We start from the raw sequence: 21,983 nt of genomic DNA on the forward strand, positions 1-21,983 counted from the left end.
ATGATGAGTGTATATACATACATTTCTAATAGCCTACTCACTGTATTCTTTAATATTTTAGGGTAAATATTATCAATTGAATGTTGGATTATTTTTTATTATATTTTTATTAAATTACAAAAGTTAAATTTACTAAAATTATACCAATTTGTTTTTGATTATTTATTGTTATTAAAAATTGCATATACTTACTTACTGGGCTCAAATTCCATCAAATTTATGAACGCGAGTTGCAAGCAGTATAAAATATAATTTTGTGTAAAGTTTATAGCTCAGGGTGATAGTTCTGCAGCTCTGTGTGAATAGATGCTTTCAAATAGCTGAGAGTGTGAAAGTGTGCGACTTTCACACTCTCAGCTGTTGTCACTCCTATATTTCTTCTCCTGGATGCTTAGATTGTTTTACAACTACTGGTGTTAAATATGTTGACTGGGAGGGAAAGAGGAGATAAGAGACGTTGTAATAATTATATGGTAAAATCTAATCGTAAAAGTTAGGTTTATGTGCAAGTCTGTGCATGTTTGTGTGTGTGTATATATGTCTGTTTGTCGGTACATATGCTGATATTGTCCTTTTATTAAAAATTGGTCCAGTCAGTGTGGTCCACCTCTGATATGATGGATATGATGCAGTTTGCTTGATTACATATTTATTGTAGAATTGATCGATACTACACTGGCTGTCTATGGGAAGCCCTTAACCTGAATTGATTCTAATGAGACATTTTGATCTGATTCCACCTAATATGTATGAATATGTTCATTATTATTATTATTTAATATCATTATTATTAGTAGTAGAAGCAGTGTCCTCCAATGTTTTCTAACCTATAATGAAGCACTAAAATTTTTAACATCAAAGTTTTAATTCTTTTTTTTTTTAAGATTTGAATTGTGAAAAGTGACTACTTTTTTTCTTCAAATGTAAATTTCATCTTGTTCCTAAACTCTTATTTAAATAAACACCAAAAACTCATATAATACTAAACTATCACACTATATGTACACACTACACCTTCTCTGAGTGTGATCATTTTTATTTGATTGTTAAAGCACTTTGTGAACTTTCTTTTTTAAAAAGTGCTATAGGCCTACACAAGTAAACTTCATGCTTATTATAGTAATAAACACTCACGGAGATGGTCTGATCGGAGGGTTTGGACACGGTGATGGAGCCCTTCAGCCAGGATGGACTCTGGATGCCCGTCTTCCCCCAGACCTCGTCCTCGGCGCCGGGCCTCCTGGCCAGAACCCTCAGAATGTTCTGAGTGTCAGTGCCATACATGTAATATCGAAACTGGACGCAGATCTGAGTGTCGGACGATGAGATGGCAGGACTCAGCAGACGGGCTTTCTGCTTATTGGCCACGTTGTCACACTCATGGTAGATATAATAGCCCTCTGGATAGAGAGAGAGAAGGGAAAGATTTATTTATTTTATCACAAATTAGAATTCAACGTTTTCAACCTAGAATCCCAAATTAACCTAGTCCTGTGCTGGGTACCGAGCAGCATATTGTTGCTGTGTAGGGCCAACCAAGGGACCAATATGGGTTATTGAAGGCAAATACCGGTACTGAAACAGATATTTTTGTATTGAACCTGCTGATATTTTGTGCCAATATTCATATATCTATATACTATCTACAATACGTGCAAAAGTCTTAGGCAAAAGATCCATAAAGCGAAGATGCTTTCAAAAATAAAGAAATGAAAAGTCTCTAAATATCAAAAATTTACTATAAAGAGCAGTATACTGACACACTAATGCAGAAAACAAATAAATAAACATCTAAGACACAATGTAAATAAAAAATCTAGGGTGCCTAAGACTTTTGTACAGTATTGTATACATAATCTTTAAACTGAACAATTTTTTCAAAATTGAAAAATGTGTAGTTTTGTATTCTGCTTGAAAACAATGATAATGTACAGTTAGTTTTGCAAAATTATCAAGGGTTTTGATGGCTCAGTTAACTCTTTTGAGAGCATGAACCTTAGTTTGGAGTCATTTGAGAAAAACCTTTTGATAGTGGAGTTTTCTGGCAGCTTCATGCATTGCCACATACTTGCAATGCCATGGGTTCAAATCATCTTTCCTGTCTTTCTACTACACAAAATAATTCAACAGAAATAAAATCTTTATAAAAAAAGTTTAAAGGTGACCAGGACTAACTTCCGTTGGGGTAGTCTCCGCTCGGCCCGGTACCGGGTGTCGGGGTCGGACCTTTGTGTCGGATCCAGTCACTGTCGTCTGCTGTGTCCTGGGTGAACCTACAGAATGGCTTGCTGCCCTGGTTAAAGTCACAGGAGGCCAGCGCTACTGCATGGAGAAAGAGACATTATATGACATTATCTAGACTTGCCTTGGTTAACATTACTGACAAATCCCACTGCTCTGCTCTGATCAAAAACTTGCCATGGCCTCTTTTAGTGTGTATTCCAACTCCTCGCTCTATCAGTACTGCACTTGGCTTCATAAAAGAGTGTATTGTGGAACCTATGCTTTTGATCTTGAGGTGTACTGAATAGTACACTGGCAGGAAATAGGAGTGTCACACGGGAAGTGATTTATGTAATGTCCATTTATGTAATCCAGGTACTATGTTAGTAGACGCTAATGCTAACTACCGCAGACGCGTTAGCATCGTAACTATATATTAGCCCATTAGCTCTTGTGAGTAGTATTCTACAGCGACAGACACAGCGTTTTATCCCAAGCAGCCTACAGTGTCAGGAATGTTTATGTGATCAAAAAGCACACGTTGTTTGTTGTCTGACATCATTAAAGTGTGACGGTTTTGTGTGAACAAATTTTATAATAATTAATTAATTAATATAATAATAATAGTGTGACAATAATGTCTCTGAGTGTCCTTCATTAATGGCTAATCATAATCATAAAAACAGGGATCCAGCCAAGTCCCAGAGCCTACAATAAACAGATTTCTATAGATTGCTGTGTGTGTGGTGTGTACACACTTAGTGTGTAGTGTCAAAGTGTTTGTTGGTTACAACTTGGATACTGTATTAAGAGAAGATAAGGAGCCATAAAAAGGTAAAGTCCACATCCATCTCAATCTGGTGGAGGCAGTGAATCATGTGCTCTGGTACTGGTAGGTGTGCCACCTAAGATATTACTATCTTTAAATTGAGATTGGCAAGACATTTGATTGTTGTGTGCTATAGATACACAAAATGTATTCAATCATCTAAACCAACTTACCAGCATCTATCTCTGTTTTCTCCAGGCTGTTAAAAAAAGAGAAAAAGAAAAGACCAAAACTGTGTCAGAAAAGAGAAAATTTCATTTAAAGAATTTCAACTCGTTTTCTATTCATTTACACTAAAATATAGAAGCCAAAGTAAGCAATGAAAGTAGACACTGATACCTAACCACAGATTAATAATTTATTTTCTAACTGAAGAACACTTTCGTATAGAACATGAAGAAAACATTGCAAATGCTTTAAGGCTTACATCTTTGGTACTGTAAGGTAAGTCATAATGAATCATAATGCATTATAAGAGTGGTTGGTTATTTATAAACACAATAACTCAATAACCAGTTTAGATTTCAGACACGATGAACAGTGTCTAGTTTGCTTCATGAAAACATAGCACTGTATTAGTCTGTTTTAAGAGCATTTAATAGTTGATGCACTCAAGCAAAATTAATTATGTTCACGTTGATGAGCAGGTCATACATCAGTGATTGTGTTGCTGTGGTTGAACTAGCAGCTAATAACTAAGATCAATTGACTAAGAAATCAAACAAAGTAAAAGAGAGAGGCAAAGAGAGAGGCAAACCAATTATCAAAGACCTAAGGAATATACGAACCATACATATACAAACACCACAAAATAAAAATGTACCTGAAATTTAAACAGTGTACACTTATCATTTATCCTGCAACAAAAAAATCCCTTGTATATATTGTGTAATTATTGATGGAGCAAATAAGCAAATAAGTTTGTGTGCATTTATGCAATAATCCTACATAACTGATGAAATGCATCAAATTGAGCTAGAAGACAAATCAACCAACTATGTACAGTTTTTGAATATGCGAAAATAATCAACTCCTGAACAAAATGTATGAAAAAGAAAAGTTCTCCTGTAAATCTTTTAGGACACTACACAAATATCACAGCAAAACTGGAACTCTCTGTAATACATATATTATAGGAATACCATAGGAAATAAAAAATACCATAAAGTACAATAAGGTCACGCTAAACTCACTATTGAGTACAGACATGCTATACGCCACTATAGGAATATTATAGTGATACCATCGGAGATAAAAAACAATACCAGAAAAGTACAAGATTAGTATAAACTCACTATTAAGTAGATGCACCACACTGTAAATTGTCTCAATAGGAATATTAAAGAAATAATATAGTGATACCACAGGAGGAAAAATTAACATAAAATATGATAAAGTCACTATAAACTCACTATTGAGTACCACAGACACTATACTCCTCTATAAGAATATTATAGTGATTTTTCATTAGGGACTTCATAATTGTTTTGGGCTGACTCACCCTTCTTCTGCCTGTCCTTCTGCTCTGCACCCACTTATCCATAGCAGGACAAATAGAAACGTAAATTTATCCATAGCTAACTGTGGTAGTTAGCAGGGGAAGAAGACAGTGGAAAGAGAGCAGAGAACTTTTATATGGAAAGGTTGGGGGTGGTGGTGGGGGTGGGTGGGATAAAGGTGGGGGAGCACATGGATGAAGGTGGATGTGTTGGGTTGGTCGTGTGGATGCTGTATTGCTGCGTTACTGCACGTGTAAATGAGTAACTGAGTGATAGAGATAGGGTGTGTTCTCTTTGGGTGTGTGTGTGTGTGCGTGCGTGTGCTTTTTGACCTCTCCACAGGTCACTGGGTGGGTGTGGATGGCCGTCAGACACTATATTACAAACAAGAACAACCTGAGCTGTACTGTAAAACGTTAAAGAGCTTATTGCATACGATCACATGGACACACCTTTATGGGATGGATATTGATCTGTGGGTGAGACGAAGGCTTGGCTTAGCACTTTAGTGGAGTGCACACGCCCCAAACACACACGCAAACATTATACAAACCACCAACCATGGACCAAACATACATTATATCAATCACTTGACTCATATCATAAATTCACTCCTATGGTCACAAAAATGACAATTACCAAACAGAAATCCTGTACAGTGATGTGAGTGAACTGGCACAGCCCCGGCCGCTCTGTGAGGCTTTATCCCAAAAGATACCAAAAGGACAAGCGAGGCGAAAGATCTAACGTTGGTGACTGCAGCTTTCTCTGGATGGTGTGCTCACTCGCTGCTGTTTAGAAGAGACTTTTGTGTTTCACTCTTAGGCCATGATCACATGGGATGCTTGTCTCAGGCGCTCCATGTTGAAGATGTCTCAACTTGTCAATGTGAAAATAGGCCTTGAAACGGGTGTCTTGGAAGATGATCCAACTCTCGGTGCTCAGTTCTCCCCAGAAAGATGTCATGTACCCACATCCTCCATTTCAGAATGGTCTCCTCTTCCTTTTGTTAAACAGCCAGTACTGCAATCCCTAATAAAAGTTGGTGATCATCAAAACACAAACTTTCAGAGAAAACATTTATTTCTTTTTTTCCTTAGAAGACTCTGTATTACTTTACTTTACAATACTTATTACGTTATTATTAACGTTTCATACTACTTTCTATGATGTGTACTATGAATTTAGGTCCTAAACATTTATGTAAGCCTATAAAAGTATAGGCCATCTTTATTCCTGCAAATAAAAATGTGGGTAAACTGGTTTTAGGCGGGTTTACTATTACTACCCAGTTTAGATGGTTCAGCCCATCTTCCACATTGATGCCAAGGGATTCACTGCCTTGTCAGTGCGGTCCCACCCAGCCATACTGATAAGGCTTTTTATATAATGGCTATAAAGAGGTATTGCCCCAGGCAATAGTATCTATTCCCTAGCACTGCGTTTCAGCTTAAAGGAACATTGAAGAATGCCAGGGTAGGCTGGTGACTCATAAGGATAATGAGAACAGGGTGGGGTTAAGTGCAAAATGGAGATTTGGTCAATTGTGCAGTAAAAGGGTACGGCCTAAAAATGACTGGGCATTTATTCTACTGTACTTAAGATTAAACAGCTTATCTTTTAAAGCTGTAATATGCAACTTTTCTTGTAGTGAAATACCTAGAAATTAATAGGATATATTCTACATAAATGTAATAATAACAATAAACTTTATTTATATAGCACTTATCTAAAGCAGTTTTGTGCTTTACAGGAAGACATAAAAAAAATGTAAGTACATAATGAGGAGATAAAATGAGAAGCATAAGCAAACCATAAAAAAAGGAGGATAAATAAATACATTGAAATTAGCTAACACAAACATAAGTGTATGTGTGACCATGTGTGTTCATGCCTAAATCCCCTGTTTGCTTTAAATGGGCTTTTCAATGATGTTGTGGAGCTATACCATTCCTCTGGGCGTGTCTTATTGGTGTGGCCAGCTGTGAGCTAGGTTGTGGCTACCAAGATGAGGCTAGTGGCTACAGAGCTTTTTTTTTTTACAGCTTTTTTTTCTCCGTTAAAATTGTCTGCATTTCAGAAACCGTAAGTCCTACAGCAACCATATTTACAGGTGGGCTCCTATGGCCCCCCACTACCATTACAAAAACTACATCAATTGGATGCATGGTGGCACTATAACAAGCAACTTTACGTTTTGGCCAATAACTTCTGAACAATTTGTCATAGAAAGAAAATTCTTGTGTGCTTAGATTCTTTTAGAAGGTGCTTGCAAGATGCCCATGTATCACTTCCAATATCTGCCATATTGGATTTTCCGCTATTTTGATTTTTTTAAAATAACTTTTTTTGCGACTCCTCCTAGGTCATTGCATAAATTTATAGGGCATCATGTAACACAAAATTGTCCATAACTCATTGACCATTCATCTAATCAAACCAAAATTTGAAACACATGTTGAAGAGTGTTGCGCCCACAGCAGTATAAACTGGAGTATAAACATTTTGCATTTGTAGTGCCCACTAGTGGTAGAGCTCAAACTCTACCACTAGTGGGCACAAATGCTCTAGGATCATGTCCAAGTCGACCTATGAAATTTGGTTGTGATTGATTGAAGTGGGTGTGGCTTATTGCATAATAACCGAATCTCCATAGATATTAAAATCAAGATTTCAAAAACGTGTAAAAAAAAATAAGCCGTATGTCCTAGAGAGTTGAAATTTCAGCAGAAATTAGATAAATCTTTCGTACACAAATGAAAAATTGGACAAAAGTCACAGCAGATAACTGCATCTAGGAAAACTTGAGTTTCCTACTTTCCTACTTCTACTACGGAATTCCGACTTGAAGAGCTGTCCCAGTAAGAAGTCAAAATTTCTGTCTTTATGACATATCTGGAAAGCTGCATTACTTTTCTACTGCACTTACCATAAGTCACTCTGAATAAGAGCCTTTGCACATGCTCAAATGAGCTTTATTTTCCACAAGTGCTAACAGCTCTGTTCAGGATTTTCAAAAAGAAATGTGACTGTGAAAGAACTGACTTTTATTTTTGAAAGTGAACTAAACTGTTAGCACTTGCTGAGAATAAAACTCAGAATGTTTTGCAAAGGCTCGTATCCAGAGAGACAAATGGTGAATACAGCAGATGAATGAGGTTAAATCACATTTGTCATCAATGAAACATTCAGTAGCATCACAGAGAAGAGACTTGGTTCCGTGGTTTGTAGCATTTTGACAGTGATGATGTGATGGCTTGATGACTCTCCAAATCCATTGAAACTGGAAAATGTGACTGTGATGTTTAATGGATTTCACACTGGAGAGTCATCACATTACACATTAGGGATAAATTCCTCTTTTGTTTCAGGCCAAAAGGGACAGTTTTAAGTGTTCAGTTCACTAATACAAAGTGAAATGTCCAAGGGGGTATGAGCAAAAACATATTTGAATAGAGAAAAATTAGTAGCATTCACTCCCAAGTGTCTAAAATAATCAAATCCCTTATCATTGTACCTTGTCTATAGATTTTAATACAATTTTAATCTTAATGTTATTTTCTAGGGATGCCGCCATCGATCGGCCAGCAATCGGAATCGGCTGATATTCAGTATAAATATGAGATCGGAGAATTCCGATAATGCTTTATAGTCGCCGATTGCAAGAAACGATCGATGGCGCAAAACACGTGAGCCATGTGCGTTTGTTTACATAATGGTCTGCAGTCCTCGGGCTGGGCCGGGCCGCTCCGCTCTCGTGGTCAGAGATATAAATAATTGGGGTGGGGAGTAAGCTATTTGGTGTGATAAACAGAATGTTATATCTATTATAACATTGTAACCTTAAACCTTATGTATCAATCACTGTGATCAATACATACATCTCAGTCAGCAGTGGCACAGCGTCTCCTCCTCTCCTCTGGCGCCGTGCGCACACAGGCAGGTTGATAACCATGGATCCCGTGCGTAATTCTGAACAGATTTCTGTCATTCAAATTTCTCTGTAATCCTCAAAGTCTGATTGTTAATTCCTTGTGTCAATTATGTTTTTATCACCAGTCAATCAAAGGTTACGATTTGAAATGTAAGTGTCGGGTTTTTGCTGCCTACGGCACCACACTCGCTTTGCGAGTCCTTTGCGAGAGGAAGTAGGCTATTCAGTAAGATCCCGCACGTAATTCTGAACAGATTTTTGTCATTCAAACAACTCGGAATTAGTTTACTTATAAACAGCCAATTTACTAACAAAATTTTGGTTTTAAACCGGGCTCGGGCCCATAAATGCAGCCAATGGGATGGGCCCATGCCGGGCTCAGACAGAACGTGCACGGGCTCCGGTAGGCTCGGGCTTGTTTTTTTGGGCCCGATCTAAGGTCTGGTCGAGACCCTAACAGCGGAGAGGCAACTGAAAAGTCTCATTTCTCTCCCTCTTAAGAACATTCACTTAGGCTATACAAAAACAAAGACTGAAACGGATATATAGGCCTATCTTCGGAGGGTGTCTCCATTTATTTAACTCGACTCAACAACACAGGCAAGTGGCAACAGTCTGAGTCTTGTGCTTCGGTTATCTCACTAAATCATGTTGGCTACCTAGAACGCGCATGGTTTTGTTTACATAATGATCAAATATTGAGGTAGAAAAAAAGAAAATGTGGATACTTTTTAACCAGGACTCAATTTGATGGATGAAATGTATGTAAAATGGAAACTGTTAGACCTATAATGCTATACCAGCTGCTATAACAAAACAAAAAAACTATCGGTATGGCCGATCAGTATCGGCAGATATGGCTCGATCAGCGATCGACGATCGGTGGCAAAAAACGTTATCGGGGCATCCCTATTATTTTCCAGACCAAATCCAAGTCCAGTGTGACCTGGTATTTTATTGGGAATGAGGACACCAATGTATTTTAAGAAAGAGTCTCATCTGTGCTTTGACCCTCCCGGGGTGAACAAAAAGAGTGAGATTTTCCAATGGCTCTGTCACAGTTCTCTAAATAGAAGGTGACAGATAGGAGGACACAGCATCTCCAACAGAGAAAATACACAGGTGCTTTCATAACCTGGAGTAGGCCTAAGGTTCAGCTGATGTGGGTTTTTGAAGGCCAACACCAATATTTTTGAATTGAAGGTTCCAATAGCCCATGTTTTGTTTCAGTATTCAGTTCATTAAGGTCTAACCATCTTCAGGTTAAAGGCTTTCCATAGACAGCCAGTGCGATATTGATTAACTCTACAATAAATATGTAATCAATCTAAGAGCATTATATCCATAGGGAGCCAAAATTGACGTAATCTGTCAATCCTTGGGTTGACTTTTACCCTATGTCAATGTATGGGAGGTTACTTAAAAAAAAGCATATGGCTTTGATTTTGAAAAATGTTCTAGGAAGCATCAACACATCTTGCTTGGCTTAATTTCACAAAAATCTATTTAGTATTATTTACATGAATGACGAAGTTAGTTACCGAACTACACTACCCAGCAGGCTTTTAGTTAGCTGGAATGTTCCATCTCCTGCAAAGGGATCAAGCTACTGTAGCTATAGCTTCACAGGCTACAGAGAAAAAATGTTAGCACAGTATGAGCTTGAACTCAGACTTTAGCGAAGTCCCAATCTGCATCTCAAGAGGTGAAAATCTAACCATACACAACAGCATCTACTCCCTATTCACGACAATCATCTGCTATCAACAGTTGGACATCAACATTGTAATAATTATAACCAATATTTGACTGCAGGGTGTTTCCTCAGTGTATAAAAAGCTTTCTCTGGAGGAATGTCAGCTGTCATTGAAAGAATGTCCTTTTTTCTACTCTGATCTTTTTTGTTTGACTTTTCTTGATTAACATGGCTATAATGAATGGCAAAGCAATCACAACTTTTCCTTATATTTGAACAGCTATGAACACAAAGTACTTTTGAATAATGTCAGAATATGTTTAGCTTAAGTGTCAGATAGGCTGTACTGGTAATGCTGATTTTACCAGTCATAACTCCTGACCCCCCCCATTAAAATTGAACATTTTAATTCATAGGTTAATTTTTTATTTTTTTTTCACATGAACATGATTTTCACCAGCCATTACATATGACAATATTTCACATGTGAAAAGACACATGTGAGAAGACACAAGTCACAGGTGAAAATGTAATGGGAAATTCCACATGTTCACATATGAAAACCAACTTCTGTCCAAAAATCATGTGCAGTGAATTCACATGTGGATTTTCACGTGATTTTTTTGTAAGGGATGATGCACTGTCAAAATGACAGGACGGATGTGTTCCATTACAAAATTGCTATGAGCATTGATTAACAGCCGAAAAACGTAAAAAAAAAAGTTTAAGGTTTCATACTCCTTTAAAACATACAAATATATAAATAATCTATTAGGCCTATGACACAAATGGGCAAACAGACTGGAAATAAAATATTTCAGTGCCTCGTTTATGACTGGAAATAAAAAAGTGAATAATGTTAAAACACTATGATAATGTTTTTTTATTGAAAGACCCTGATTACCATTCAATTTTTTTTTTAAACTTATTTTATTTAACTTATATTTTTTGATTTATACTTATTTCTGTCTATTTTCTTTGTAATTTTTATTGTTTTATTCAACAAATGAGCAAATATTGGCATAATCATCGTTGAATTTCAGTAAGACATGATCATTCCTATTTGTCAGTGATATTATGGAAATATGAATGTTGTGTTGCTGAGAAGCTTCTGCTAACCTGTGGATGACCTGTGGAAAAAGCATGACAGTCACTGTCTGTACAGTAACTAACAACAGATGAAAACACGGCCGGGGATTGCCAATGGGGTGATCAGTCACTGATCTTTGTACTCACCTCAAGATCACCACTGGCGAGAAACTGGGTGTGGTTCAGTTGTGTGTGTGTGTTACGTGTGTGAGAGCACAAGGGGTAGTGCTTACCTGATTTGATTAATCAGCTTGCTGTAATTCATTTCCCGGCATTTTCTGGGTCCAATTTCCTAATAATTTCCTAAATGAACTGTTAATTTCTTAGGAAGTTTCCTGGAAAGAACCATTACATTATGTACTAATTATATAGAAAATAGAGAAAGAGTTCAATGGTAGGCTAGTTGGTAGGCGGTGACAACAAGAGTAACTGTTTCGTTTTTCATTGGTAATTGTGAAGATAAATAATAATAATAATAATAAATAATAATAAATAAGTAATTCCTTGCACTTTTCTTTACTGAGTCTCTGACGTTAAAACGGCTACAAATTATAAACTTAAAACAACATAAAAACGGCATGCTGTTATAGCAGACTTTCTTCGGTTGTTTTGAATATAAAGTGTGTTTCATATACAAATACGCGGAGCTGCGATGGCCGAGTGGTTAAGGCGTTGGACTTGAAATCCAATGGGATCTTCCCGCGCAGGTTCGAACCCTGCTCGCAGCGAGTGATAATTACGATTTTTGTTCAGGAAAGTCACTTAAAAAGTGATGACGTACAAGACGTTGACGTAGCCACAGCCAACCATACTTTAGTTAAGCATCTCGTGGAAAGGTGAGTTGAGATGGAGTGCTATCAATGAGGTGAAAGAAAACGAAATTCATATCAATATATAACGACCAATCGACCTATACAGCAAATTCCACAGCTTTTTTTGTTTTCAAAATGTACTTTTACCGTTAGAATGTTCTTCTTTGTCTCATAACGCTGCCACTCATTTCAGTACGGCAATAACCGCAGATAGTAAGGCACGTAAAACAAATTAGCATAATATGTGACTTTGTGAACAAAATAAATGTAACAATGTTGCGGTGTAACTGCACATATGAAAGGATTCGACAACTCTACCTGTAATGTCGCCAAATTCCTTGTTCAACGATATGTTAACATGAGCCTCCATTGTGATTACACTGAAAGTTACCTTTGACCTCCCTACGTTCCATCGACGCGTAAAAGGCACCGCTGGGATTCGAACCCAGGATCTCCTGTTTACTAGACAGGCGCTTTAACCAACTAAGCCACGGCGCCGCTGACACCACAGCTGAAAATAATTCTTTACATGATTGTCTAATGAACAGCATAGGTCGTGTGATTTTTAATGTAAGTAATATGCTCATTTATTTCAGCTCATTTCCAAACCCCTGCATCGCGAATCACGCCGAGGAGGCTTGAATACATCGCCATTAGCTTGAATGCACCACAATAGAGATTCAGTAACATTAACGTACCACTAAGCGGCAGTACAGAACCATCCGGGTAGTCAGTCAACAAGCAGCACTCAGTTTGACATAGACATGAAAAAATTAAAAAATGAAATGAAAAGATACATTCGAGAGTCAAAACATCTATTCCTGCAGCAGTCACTAAGCATAACGCTACTTTAGCCTACATGCAGTGAACTGGAACAGCGGTGCTCCAACAAATACCATATCACCAGTAAAATTAAAGATGTTTCTGATAAGTCACATGATTTATCCTGTGGATGTGTCTCATTTTGGCGGTGTGTCTGTTTTGGAATGATTTGCAGATCTTTGTAATGATTACATTTAATATTATCCTGTATCTGGAAGAACATAATGTGCTTTTGTACTCAAAGTGATGAAATGCAAATGTCAGTAAATCACATTTAATCAATTGACCTATTATCCTTGGTAGATATATACTGTATATATAAAATGAAAAGGTCTGAGTGTCAAACTTAGCTTAAATGTTTTTCAGCTAGAACTGAAATTCAATTTCTAAATTGAGCCACTATCCATGATGGATTCAAAAGCTGCCCATTCTGTCTCCATCTATAATTTATTTAACCTAAATCCTTAATTTTAGAAAAACTGTCCAAACTCTAACCCTTTAACTTAATGTAACCTTTTTATTATTATATATTTTTATTACTTTTATCTCACTGATCTATTGTTCTGTCTTTTATCTCTCTTGATTGTGAAACACTTTTATTTTGTTTGTAAAGCACTGAAAGCATTGAAAAGTGCTATATAAATAAAGATTATTCATATTATTACATTACAGTGTTTGTCTATGGGAAGCCCTTATCTTGAACTGATTGTAATGAGACATTTTGATCAGATTCCACAGTAGGTATGTATACATACTGCATATGTTAGTATTTTCATTATTGTTATTATTGGTATCTGCCTTCAAATGCCCATATTGGTCAAACCCTAATTCATATGGAAAATTTTGCGAACCTGGGAATCTGCTATCTGAGAAAATATTGTGCCAGGTACTAATCTGGAGAATATTTTTCTTTATACAGTATATGTTATTAATCACAGGATTGCATAATTGCAAAATGGCCATCCTTACACAATCCTGCATAAAATCTGAAATTAAAATTATTATTATTATTAAAATAATACAAAACTAAAACTACTTATCACTTTGCTGGGAAGTGAGTTTCAACAACTTCTCTTTGAAAACCACTACAGTAGCTACTTCATGTGAGATTGTCATAGGAGCTTTAACTCTCTCTCTCTCTCTCTCTGTCCCTCACACACACATACACACGTTTGTCTTACTGTATTTGTGAGGGCCTTTATTGACTACATTAATTCCCTTACCCCTAACTCTAACCTCAACCATATCCTGATTCTAATCTTAATCCTAAACCCAACTCCTAATCCTAAACTAGCAGTAGGAGACATCTTTTTGTAATTGTTTTGAATGAGTTTGAAGTATTTTGCGTGCTGCTTTTTGTGCGCTCCAAATTGTAAATTATCCTTCTTTGATGCGCTCCGAGCAGAAACGCGCCCCACGTTACTGTCACTCTCTTCTCTGCTGTCCAATCGGATGAAAATAGAGATCAAAGCCTAAAGAAGTGAGGAGCAGCCAAAATATGATTCTTTTGGAGGATTTTCCTCATCTTTCTATCGTAGTGAGGACATTTGGTCCTCATAAACATTGCCAATTTTAGAGAGGGTGCAAATGGTGCAATTGCACCCCCTACTGTTGGGAGGAAAATATTCACTTTTTGAAATATTTATGCAAAAATATTTCAACATTTTACAGGTGTGAGATATTGCACAGAACACTTGACGCCCTCACACAAAAGCCTCGTGATTGATTATCTGAGAACCACATGCACAGTATAGCTGATGTTGTGAATTCCTCAGATAAGCTATCAGACAGTTTAAAAACTGAATGTCAGAACTACAGTATGGATACACTCTTTGAAAAGAAACTCCAATATTATGAGGAAATGTGACATCATGTGGTTATTTCTCTCCCTCTCTCTCTCTCTCTCTCTCTCTAATTCTCTTTCTCCTCATATCCTTTGCTTTTTTGCAAAGCCTAAAATCATTGATGCTCAGAAGTACAGAAATACAAGAACACACACTCACACAAAAATGCAAAAAAACCCACAGAGTATTCATGTCTCTCTTTTTGCCCCGTTTTGACTCATTTTACCATTTTCTCCTTCTGTGTAACTTTCATTTTCCATGAGGTAGTTCCTTTTACTAATCGGTCCGACCACCAGGCGAGCTCAGCTTCCTCATCTGCGGCCGCATACAGTCTTTGGTAATGAACCAGTCACTGTTAGGAATGAACGCTATGTTCTCTCTCTGCAATGCTGTCAGTGAAATGACAGCCCATCTAGCACAGCAGTACACTGGCTGATATTCTATAATACTTCTACTTATACAGTAGATTCTATAAGTAGACTGAAAACAGCATGTAGACCATAGGACACTAAAACCCTCCATTGAAATTACTACTAATATTACTGCTGCTGCTGCTACTACTACTACAACTACTTTTCCACCCTGACAAAAATAAAATTCAGGTTTGGGAAATTTTCAGCATGAAAAGGGTCAAATAGAAAGAAATTTAATACTGGCACAAATATCAGCTATCAGCAGCTTAAATCAAAAATATAAATAAATAAAAATGCTAAAAATATTATTATTGGTTCCAGGCTTCAACAACCTACACCGGGAGCTGTTCACTGTACCTTTACAGACATTAGCAATGTAAAGAAATATGTTGTGGTTTTATTCAAATTAGCACACACAGCTTTGTTTTAGGGAAAATGCTTAACCAGATCAACCTGTTTAAATACAATGGATCAGATTATTATTATTTTATTTTTTTTAGATTGATTGATGATTGTGCATCCATACTTAATAGACTATTCACTTTTATTCATAACATTACTGAATGGATGTACAGCCACAACACATTTGTTTCAGGTATCTTTCTTTTTCTAGCCTGGTTGTTGTATACAGTATTTAGACATTATTAACAGACATAACAGACAAATCTCCAATGAACCTCCTGACAGGAGATTAGTGACACAACTGCAAAGCCTCTATAGGCGACAGGGTCATTCATTGTGATGTGTCAGTATGTCATATCTGATATCTTTATTATGGGATAGCCATCATGGAATCTCCATTTCGATCGAAAATAAAACACGTGATAAAATCCCAAATACTCTTCTGGGAAGAGTGAGGCAGTACACATTTCCAGATGTGTGTGTGTGTGTGTGTGTGTGTGTGTGCTGCATGCTTCACAGCTTGTGTCAGCTGCAATGGGCTGATAATTTTTTTGCTTCTTCCCATTGTGGAGCTCAAGTTATTTCCTGTGTGTAATAACTTCGCCTTTTATGTAAAACTTATATGTTATATGTCACACACACACACACACACACACACACACACACACACACACACACACACGTACATACATCAGTCCTCCAGGGCTATACATAGCTATGGTGAGTCAGACTAACAGACTCAGAAGCCCTTTGGAGCCATTCATCATGCTAAATGCAGCCATGGAGAAGACATTAAATGTAAAACATCAAGTTTCTGAGTCATCTTTACCTCTTTACCATCATGATGACATCTGACCCACAACATCTTTCCATTTTTTTTAAACGCTGCTCTTCTTCTTCTTCTCTTTCCCAGGTTTCTCCATGCTCCACCTCTACTTATACTCCTATAAAAGAACATTATAAAGCTCATTCAACAACACGGAAACTCTGTTGAGAAAACACAGTCAACTCTTGAGCTCATGTTTCAGATTAAAGGGTCAAAGGTCAGAATTAAGGCTGGCATTTAAAAAAAATATCTGTAATATGCTGCTTATTTACTGATTAACTGTGTGTGTGTGTGTGTATGTGTGTGTGCTTGTGTACGTGGTTACAACAACATCAAGAAGGTCTCTGGCACATCTTACGGAGGCCTGTATTTGACATAAATAACAATAAAATAAAAGTCCCATTTTCCCAATGTAGAGGAGTAAACTTGCTAATTAGAGCAGAGATCCAACAGAAATGTCTTGTGAAGAGTTAATATATCACCATGCTAAATACTTGAATAATAATGCTGATTCGTTATTTGCTTTTTGGCTTGAGAAAGACGCTAGTCGCTTGCTCACAGCACTGTCCTCCATTGTTGAGCAGTTGAAAATGCTTCAACCCCCACAGATGGGCATTTTGTAGGCCTACTATGGGACAGCAAAAACCTTACTTATCATACCTTTAATACTTTGTTACCGCACTTTTTTTTTCCCAACAGGATTGCATTTAATGCAATCTGGGCCAATTTCTACTGGGCCAACTCCTCCTGTTAGAAGGACGTGTGAAAATTCTCAGCTAGTGGGTAGATTCATACTTAAAGGTACATTTTTACAGTGATACAACTTTTACTATGTTGTATTAATTACATACTGTTCAATAAAACATGTAATTTGTAGAAAATTATTGAGTGCTGTAAACTGAGATGAAGTTTTGTAGCGTCTGACCTGTCTTAATTTAATGTAATTTGTAATTTAATGAGCTTGTTGGTCTGAGAAACTTGTTCCTCATGATGCATTTTCAGTAACTGCTATCATCATAGGCCAATCATTGTCATATTGCAAATGTCAGATCTCAATGGCAAGATGCATCATTCCTCCAAATCAGCTTCCAATACATCACATATGACATAGACAGATCCATAACCTCCTCATATAGGTGGTGATCCAATGGACTTTAGTTAAGCAATGCAGATGGGCAACATTACCAGAAATAGCCAACAAAGTGAGACACGACTGAAAATCTGTTCCAAAGTTTCCGGTAAAAGGAAGCGCATTAGAAACACCGTTGTCCATCGGAGTTGCCCATAGGATCGACATGACAGTAGAGAAGAGGCTGAAGGCAGATGAAGACCAATACAGAGAGGATGGGTGAGCTGCTGCTGTAGACAGTAGGGAGAATACAGAGTTATGCAACAGAGTGAATAATCCAGCTGAGAAATGGAGGGGGTGAAAGGAATGAAATAGAAACAGGGATGATTTAGAGGAGGTTATGTGGGTGGAGAGAAAGCTTTTGTATTTCAAAGGCAGAGAGAAAGTTGTTTGAGTGCACACTCAGCTGTTGTTACAGATTTATTTACATAGTTTTTCAGGCATTTTGCTTCATTAAGCTGCTGAGCCATCAGGGTGCCCCAGGCCCTGTTTTATTTTAACTAGCAAGCAGACTAGTTATCTAGCATAGCAATTGATTTTAATGGTAATACAACTACTAGCCACTAGCCACTACTAACACTTGCTAGCTACGTAGCTAATGTTAGCAAATCAGATGTGTTAGCAAGACAGTGATGGTTAGCTGACCAGATACTATGGTTAGCTAGTTAACAAGCTGACATTATCTACAGAACCAGTTGTGTTGAGACAGCCAAGTTGTATGTTTAGAAATGTGTTGTTCTCAACCATTGTTGCCAAGAGCTGAGGACTGCCAACATGGCAGCCAGAGGGCCTCAGCATCACCTGAAAGCCCTTTTGCAGATCTGAGCATAGACGCTAGCAGGTCAGAGAGGAGGTCTTGACTAACAGAGGAAAAATAAACAACTAAGTGACTTTGGGGTCAAAGGTCGCTGATCTCACCAGAGTGGTACCCTCTCCATTTCTCTCCTGCCTCTCATCCTCTCCCCTCCTTTCTTGGTCTGCTTTTCTTTCTCTGCCTGTCTTGTGAAGGGCTTGTGAAAATATACCAAACAGCAAAATACATGCAGTTTGAAATAAGTGGAAAATTACAACATGACAAACATTACAAATGCAAAGAAACTGTGGTTTTAATTCAAATTATCACATGCACAGCCTTTTAGGGAAATGATTTACATAGCCGTCATCTCATTGAACAAATCAACCAGTCTACACCTCTGAGTTCAAATACACTGGATCTGATGCAGATATCACTACTGTCATTAAAAGTATTATATCAATATGTATCAAATAAATTATAGTAGACACTAAAATGTCAATATGTCTTAAAATGTACTTTATTATATGATAGCTGTCATGGAATTCCTATTTTGATTGAAAATAAAAGACATTATGTGTTAAAGTCAGAGCACAAAGGGAGGAAATAAACAGAACTCAGTTCCAGATATACCAAAAAACAAAATATATGCATATAAATGCAGTATGAAATAAGTGAAAATTAATAAACCAAGCAAGCTGAATGATGAAGTGGTTTGGCCCGAACACTCACTCTACCAGAGACATTATTTTCCACACCAAACAGGAAGGGGGGTGGGGGCAGTCTTGGGACTATCTTACACAGGGGGACTCCTCCAAGAAAACGACTGCATGGGAAAAATGACGCAGCCTTTTATGAAGGAGAGAAGAGAAATTCTCTTTATATTCACCGTAAGCATAGTTGGCTGTACACAGTTTTTCCATGACAGCCAGGGGGAACAAGCATACACTGTTGACTAACCCTAGATTGGGCTGGGCCGGGTTAACATGTATCCTACAGCTGGCAAGATAGTTAAATGGAATCTGTGGTACATTTATTAGGGGCAAATCTGGGTGTCTCTTTTCTGTTACAGCAATAAACCTTTCACTTTACTGGAATTGAGTGTCTGTTTACTGAACCGAACATGGGGGAATTCAGTCAAGGTTTAATTTTGGCCTGTCCTGACAACTTGAAGGATTGTGATTTTCAAATGAACTCCACAGGTATGGGGGGGATGCTGGGAAATGTGCTAGAGCAGGGTTGACTGAGGTTAAAGGGGCATGTTTTGCATGCTGCTGTGAGAGAACAGACTGACTGCAGGAATGTGTGGTTGTGTGTATATGTGTGTACTTGTTATGCAGACCAAATATCCTCATATAGAAAGATGATGTTCTCACTTTAGCAAAGGACTAGAATGGGATTAGGATTTGCATTAGGCCTGCGATTACAATTAAGATTTGGTTATGATAAGGGTTAGAGGAATCTCCCATGCTTTTGGTACATTGTCCCGTTTTTCAACTTGGCCGTTGTCCCCAGTGTCCCAAATAGATCATTGGCTCTAGTGCTCCATGCTAACACCATACAGCATACAACCTGTAAGCTCCATAACACTTTAGCATACACTATATTGAGTGATAGTAGGCCACTAGCATTCCCTCAAAAGTAAGAAAATGAGAACTTGTAGCAGTAGTAAGTCTGGCAGTTCATTGGTAAAATGTATTTTCGCAAAATAGCATTTTTATTGATAGAAGAGAACATAGCGGAGGCATGTATCCCTCTGCCACAAGAACATAGTGGAGGCATGTATCCCTCTGCTATGCTCAATAAAAATGCTATTTGCCGAAATTATGTTCTAAAAAATGTGACCAAACGTCAGTTGAAAGCGGGATCTGTTGTTGAATCTGTTCACAAACATTTTAAATGTCAGTTTTCAGGCTATGTTCGTGGCCGCATTCAAATGAATTGGAAGTAAAAATCTGACCGCTACAAACTCACCCTGCTGCATCCGATCTTGGTGATTAGTTTATATTCTGGTTTTCATGGTGGTCAAGTGCCAAATAACCCCCATGTTAAAACTAAGTGGAATATTGCTTTAAGCGTTAGCATAGAGCACTGGAGCCAATGATTTACTGGGGACCAATGGGACGAACTACCAAAAACTTGGTGTATTTAAAGTTAACATTAGTTTAAGGTTAAGGTTAGGCATGTGGTAGTGAGGAGTAAGGGCCCACTTTGGGTCACTCTGCTATGCTCACTCACTCCCTGCCAGTACCCTTTGGACAGGTCAAGAGTACTGATGAAGCGCGCTGTACCTAGTCGCTTGATCAGCTCACCTACCCTGGGCAAAGCATAAGCATCAACCTCGGATGTCTCATTTAGTTTGCAGAAATCATTACAAAACCTGGATGTCCCGTAGGGTTTTGGCACCATCACGATTGGGCTGGACCAGGCGCTGTGGGATTCCTCAATAGTATGCATCTTTAGCATCTTTTATCCCATTTGGACTCATCGTTATCAGCAAGAGGCCTAGTAACGGAGCTTGCCATTTCAACTGACGGGTGAGTCAATATTCTCTGTGGGTCCAAGTACTACAGGTATATAAGAAACATATTATACATAGGTCCAAAATTGCAGAACTTATTAAACAGAGAGCCCCCTTCTACCTGTAAGAACTCTGAAAACACTTCTCCCATGGATGTTTCTTCCAGGGCCACCAGTTCTTCTCCTGGTCCCTCTGTGGTAAGAGTGGTAAGAGTGGTTCCCCTATGGATGGCCTTCCCTCATCTTCTTGTTCAGCCGGGAGTCTGTTTCTGAACCCTTCATGCTCTGTGATATTGCGACACACACCAGGGCATAACGACAATGCAGTTGCAATTTTTCCTCCTCCTGCCATTTCATCTCACTTCTCTTAGGCCCTTTCCCCAATAGTGGCTGAGCAGGGGTCAGTCTCTCCCCACTAGAACCAGCACTGGCAGCTGGCACTCTATAACTCCACAATGGCACTGGGGTAGACTTTGGAATCCCCATGGATGCAGGTGACCCTTACTTCTCCTTCGATAGGTTTCCCGGTTTATTCTGGCCTCACTAGAGTCACAGTCATTGAGGGCCTTGGTGCTCTTCCCACTAACCCTTACAGGGATGTCAGGTGCTCTTACACCCAGCAGGAGGTGATATACAGGTAGGGGGCTGAGGCAGAATCCGCTGAAGGCATAGAGACGTCACAGTTCGGGCAACTCTAGGAGATGTGACCTTTCGTTATAGCAGCATCGCCCATCACTGTTGATCAGTGGTTGGGGGCTGAGGCTGAGGCTGAGGCTGAGGCTCCTCCACCTGGCGGGTATCCGGTCGCCCTCCTTTACCAGGCTCCGTCTTGGAGGTCCACATCATTTCTACTTGGTGATTTTCTAGTAGTACCATCAAGGCCTCCAGGTTTTAGGGCTGCTCTGTGCCGAATACCTATTTGCATTGGGGGCAGAGCCTGTATGCAGTGGCGTCTCCCTTTTTTCTCAGTCATCTTAGTCAGCACATCATTGGGACTCCAGGTCATCTCCACAGCAGGTGCTACCCTCTGGCACAGGCTTACTACGGCTTTCTGGAGTTCTGCCTGTCCCTTTATTAGTGCAGTGACAGCGGCTTCCACCTTTCTGTGCTTACTATGTAAATAGCGTTGATTTCCAAGCGGCTATGATTCAG

General features: G+C 38.4%; 1 protein-coding gene and 2 non-coding genes across 3 annotated transcripts in view; 1 reads left to right on the forward strand and 2 right to left on the reverse strand.

The window, feature by feature from the left end:
* Positions 1–21,677, reverse strand: part of zanl (zonadhesin, like) — a 68,152-nt gene extending 46,475 nt beyond the window's left edge. Inside the window, exons 1-4 of the mRNA XM_078281770.1 lie at positions 21,568–21,677; positions 21,337–21,476; positions 2,176–2,322; positions 1,135–1,400 (exon numbers count right to left, since the gene is read on the reverse strand). Of these exons, the coding sequence (XP_078137896.1) occupies positions 1,135–1,400; positions 2,176–2,322; positions 21,337–21,476; positions 21,568–21,677 (663 nt within the window). The remainder of the gene's footprint in view (positions 1–1,134; positions 1,401–2,175; positions 2,323–21,336; positions 21,477–21,567) is intronic.
* trnas-uga (transfer RNA serine (anticodon UGA)) lies at positions 11,917–11,998 on the forward strand. Its single transcript has one exon. It is a non-coding gene; the product is annotated as a tRNA-Ser (tRNA).
* trnat-agu (transfer RNA threonine (anticodon AGU)) lies at positions 12,507–12,580 on the reverse strand. The gene has a single exon. It is a non-coding gene; the product is annotated as a tRNA-Thr (tRNA).
* Positions 21,678–21,983: the final 306 nt, after the last annotated feature.

This window comes from Centroberyx gerrardi, chromosome 23 (genome assembly GCF_048128805.1).
Source record: "Centroberyx gerrardi isolate f3 chromosome 23, fCenGer3.hap1.cur.20231027, whole genome shotgun sequence".
NCBI classification, from domain to species: Eukaryota; Metazoa; Chordata; class Actinopteri; order Beryciformes; family Berycidae; genus Centroberyx; species Centroberyx gerrardi.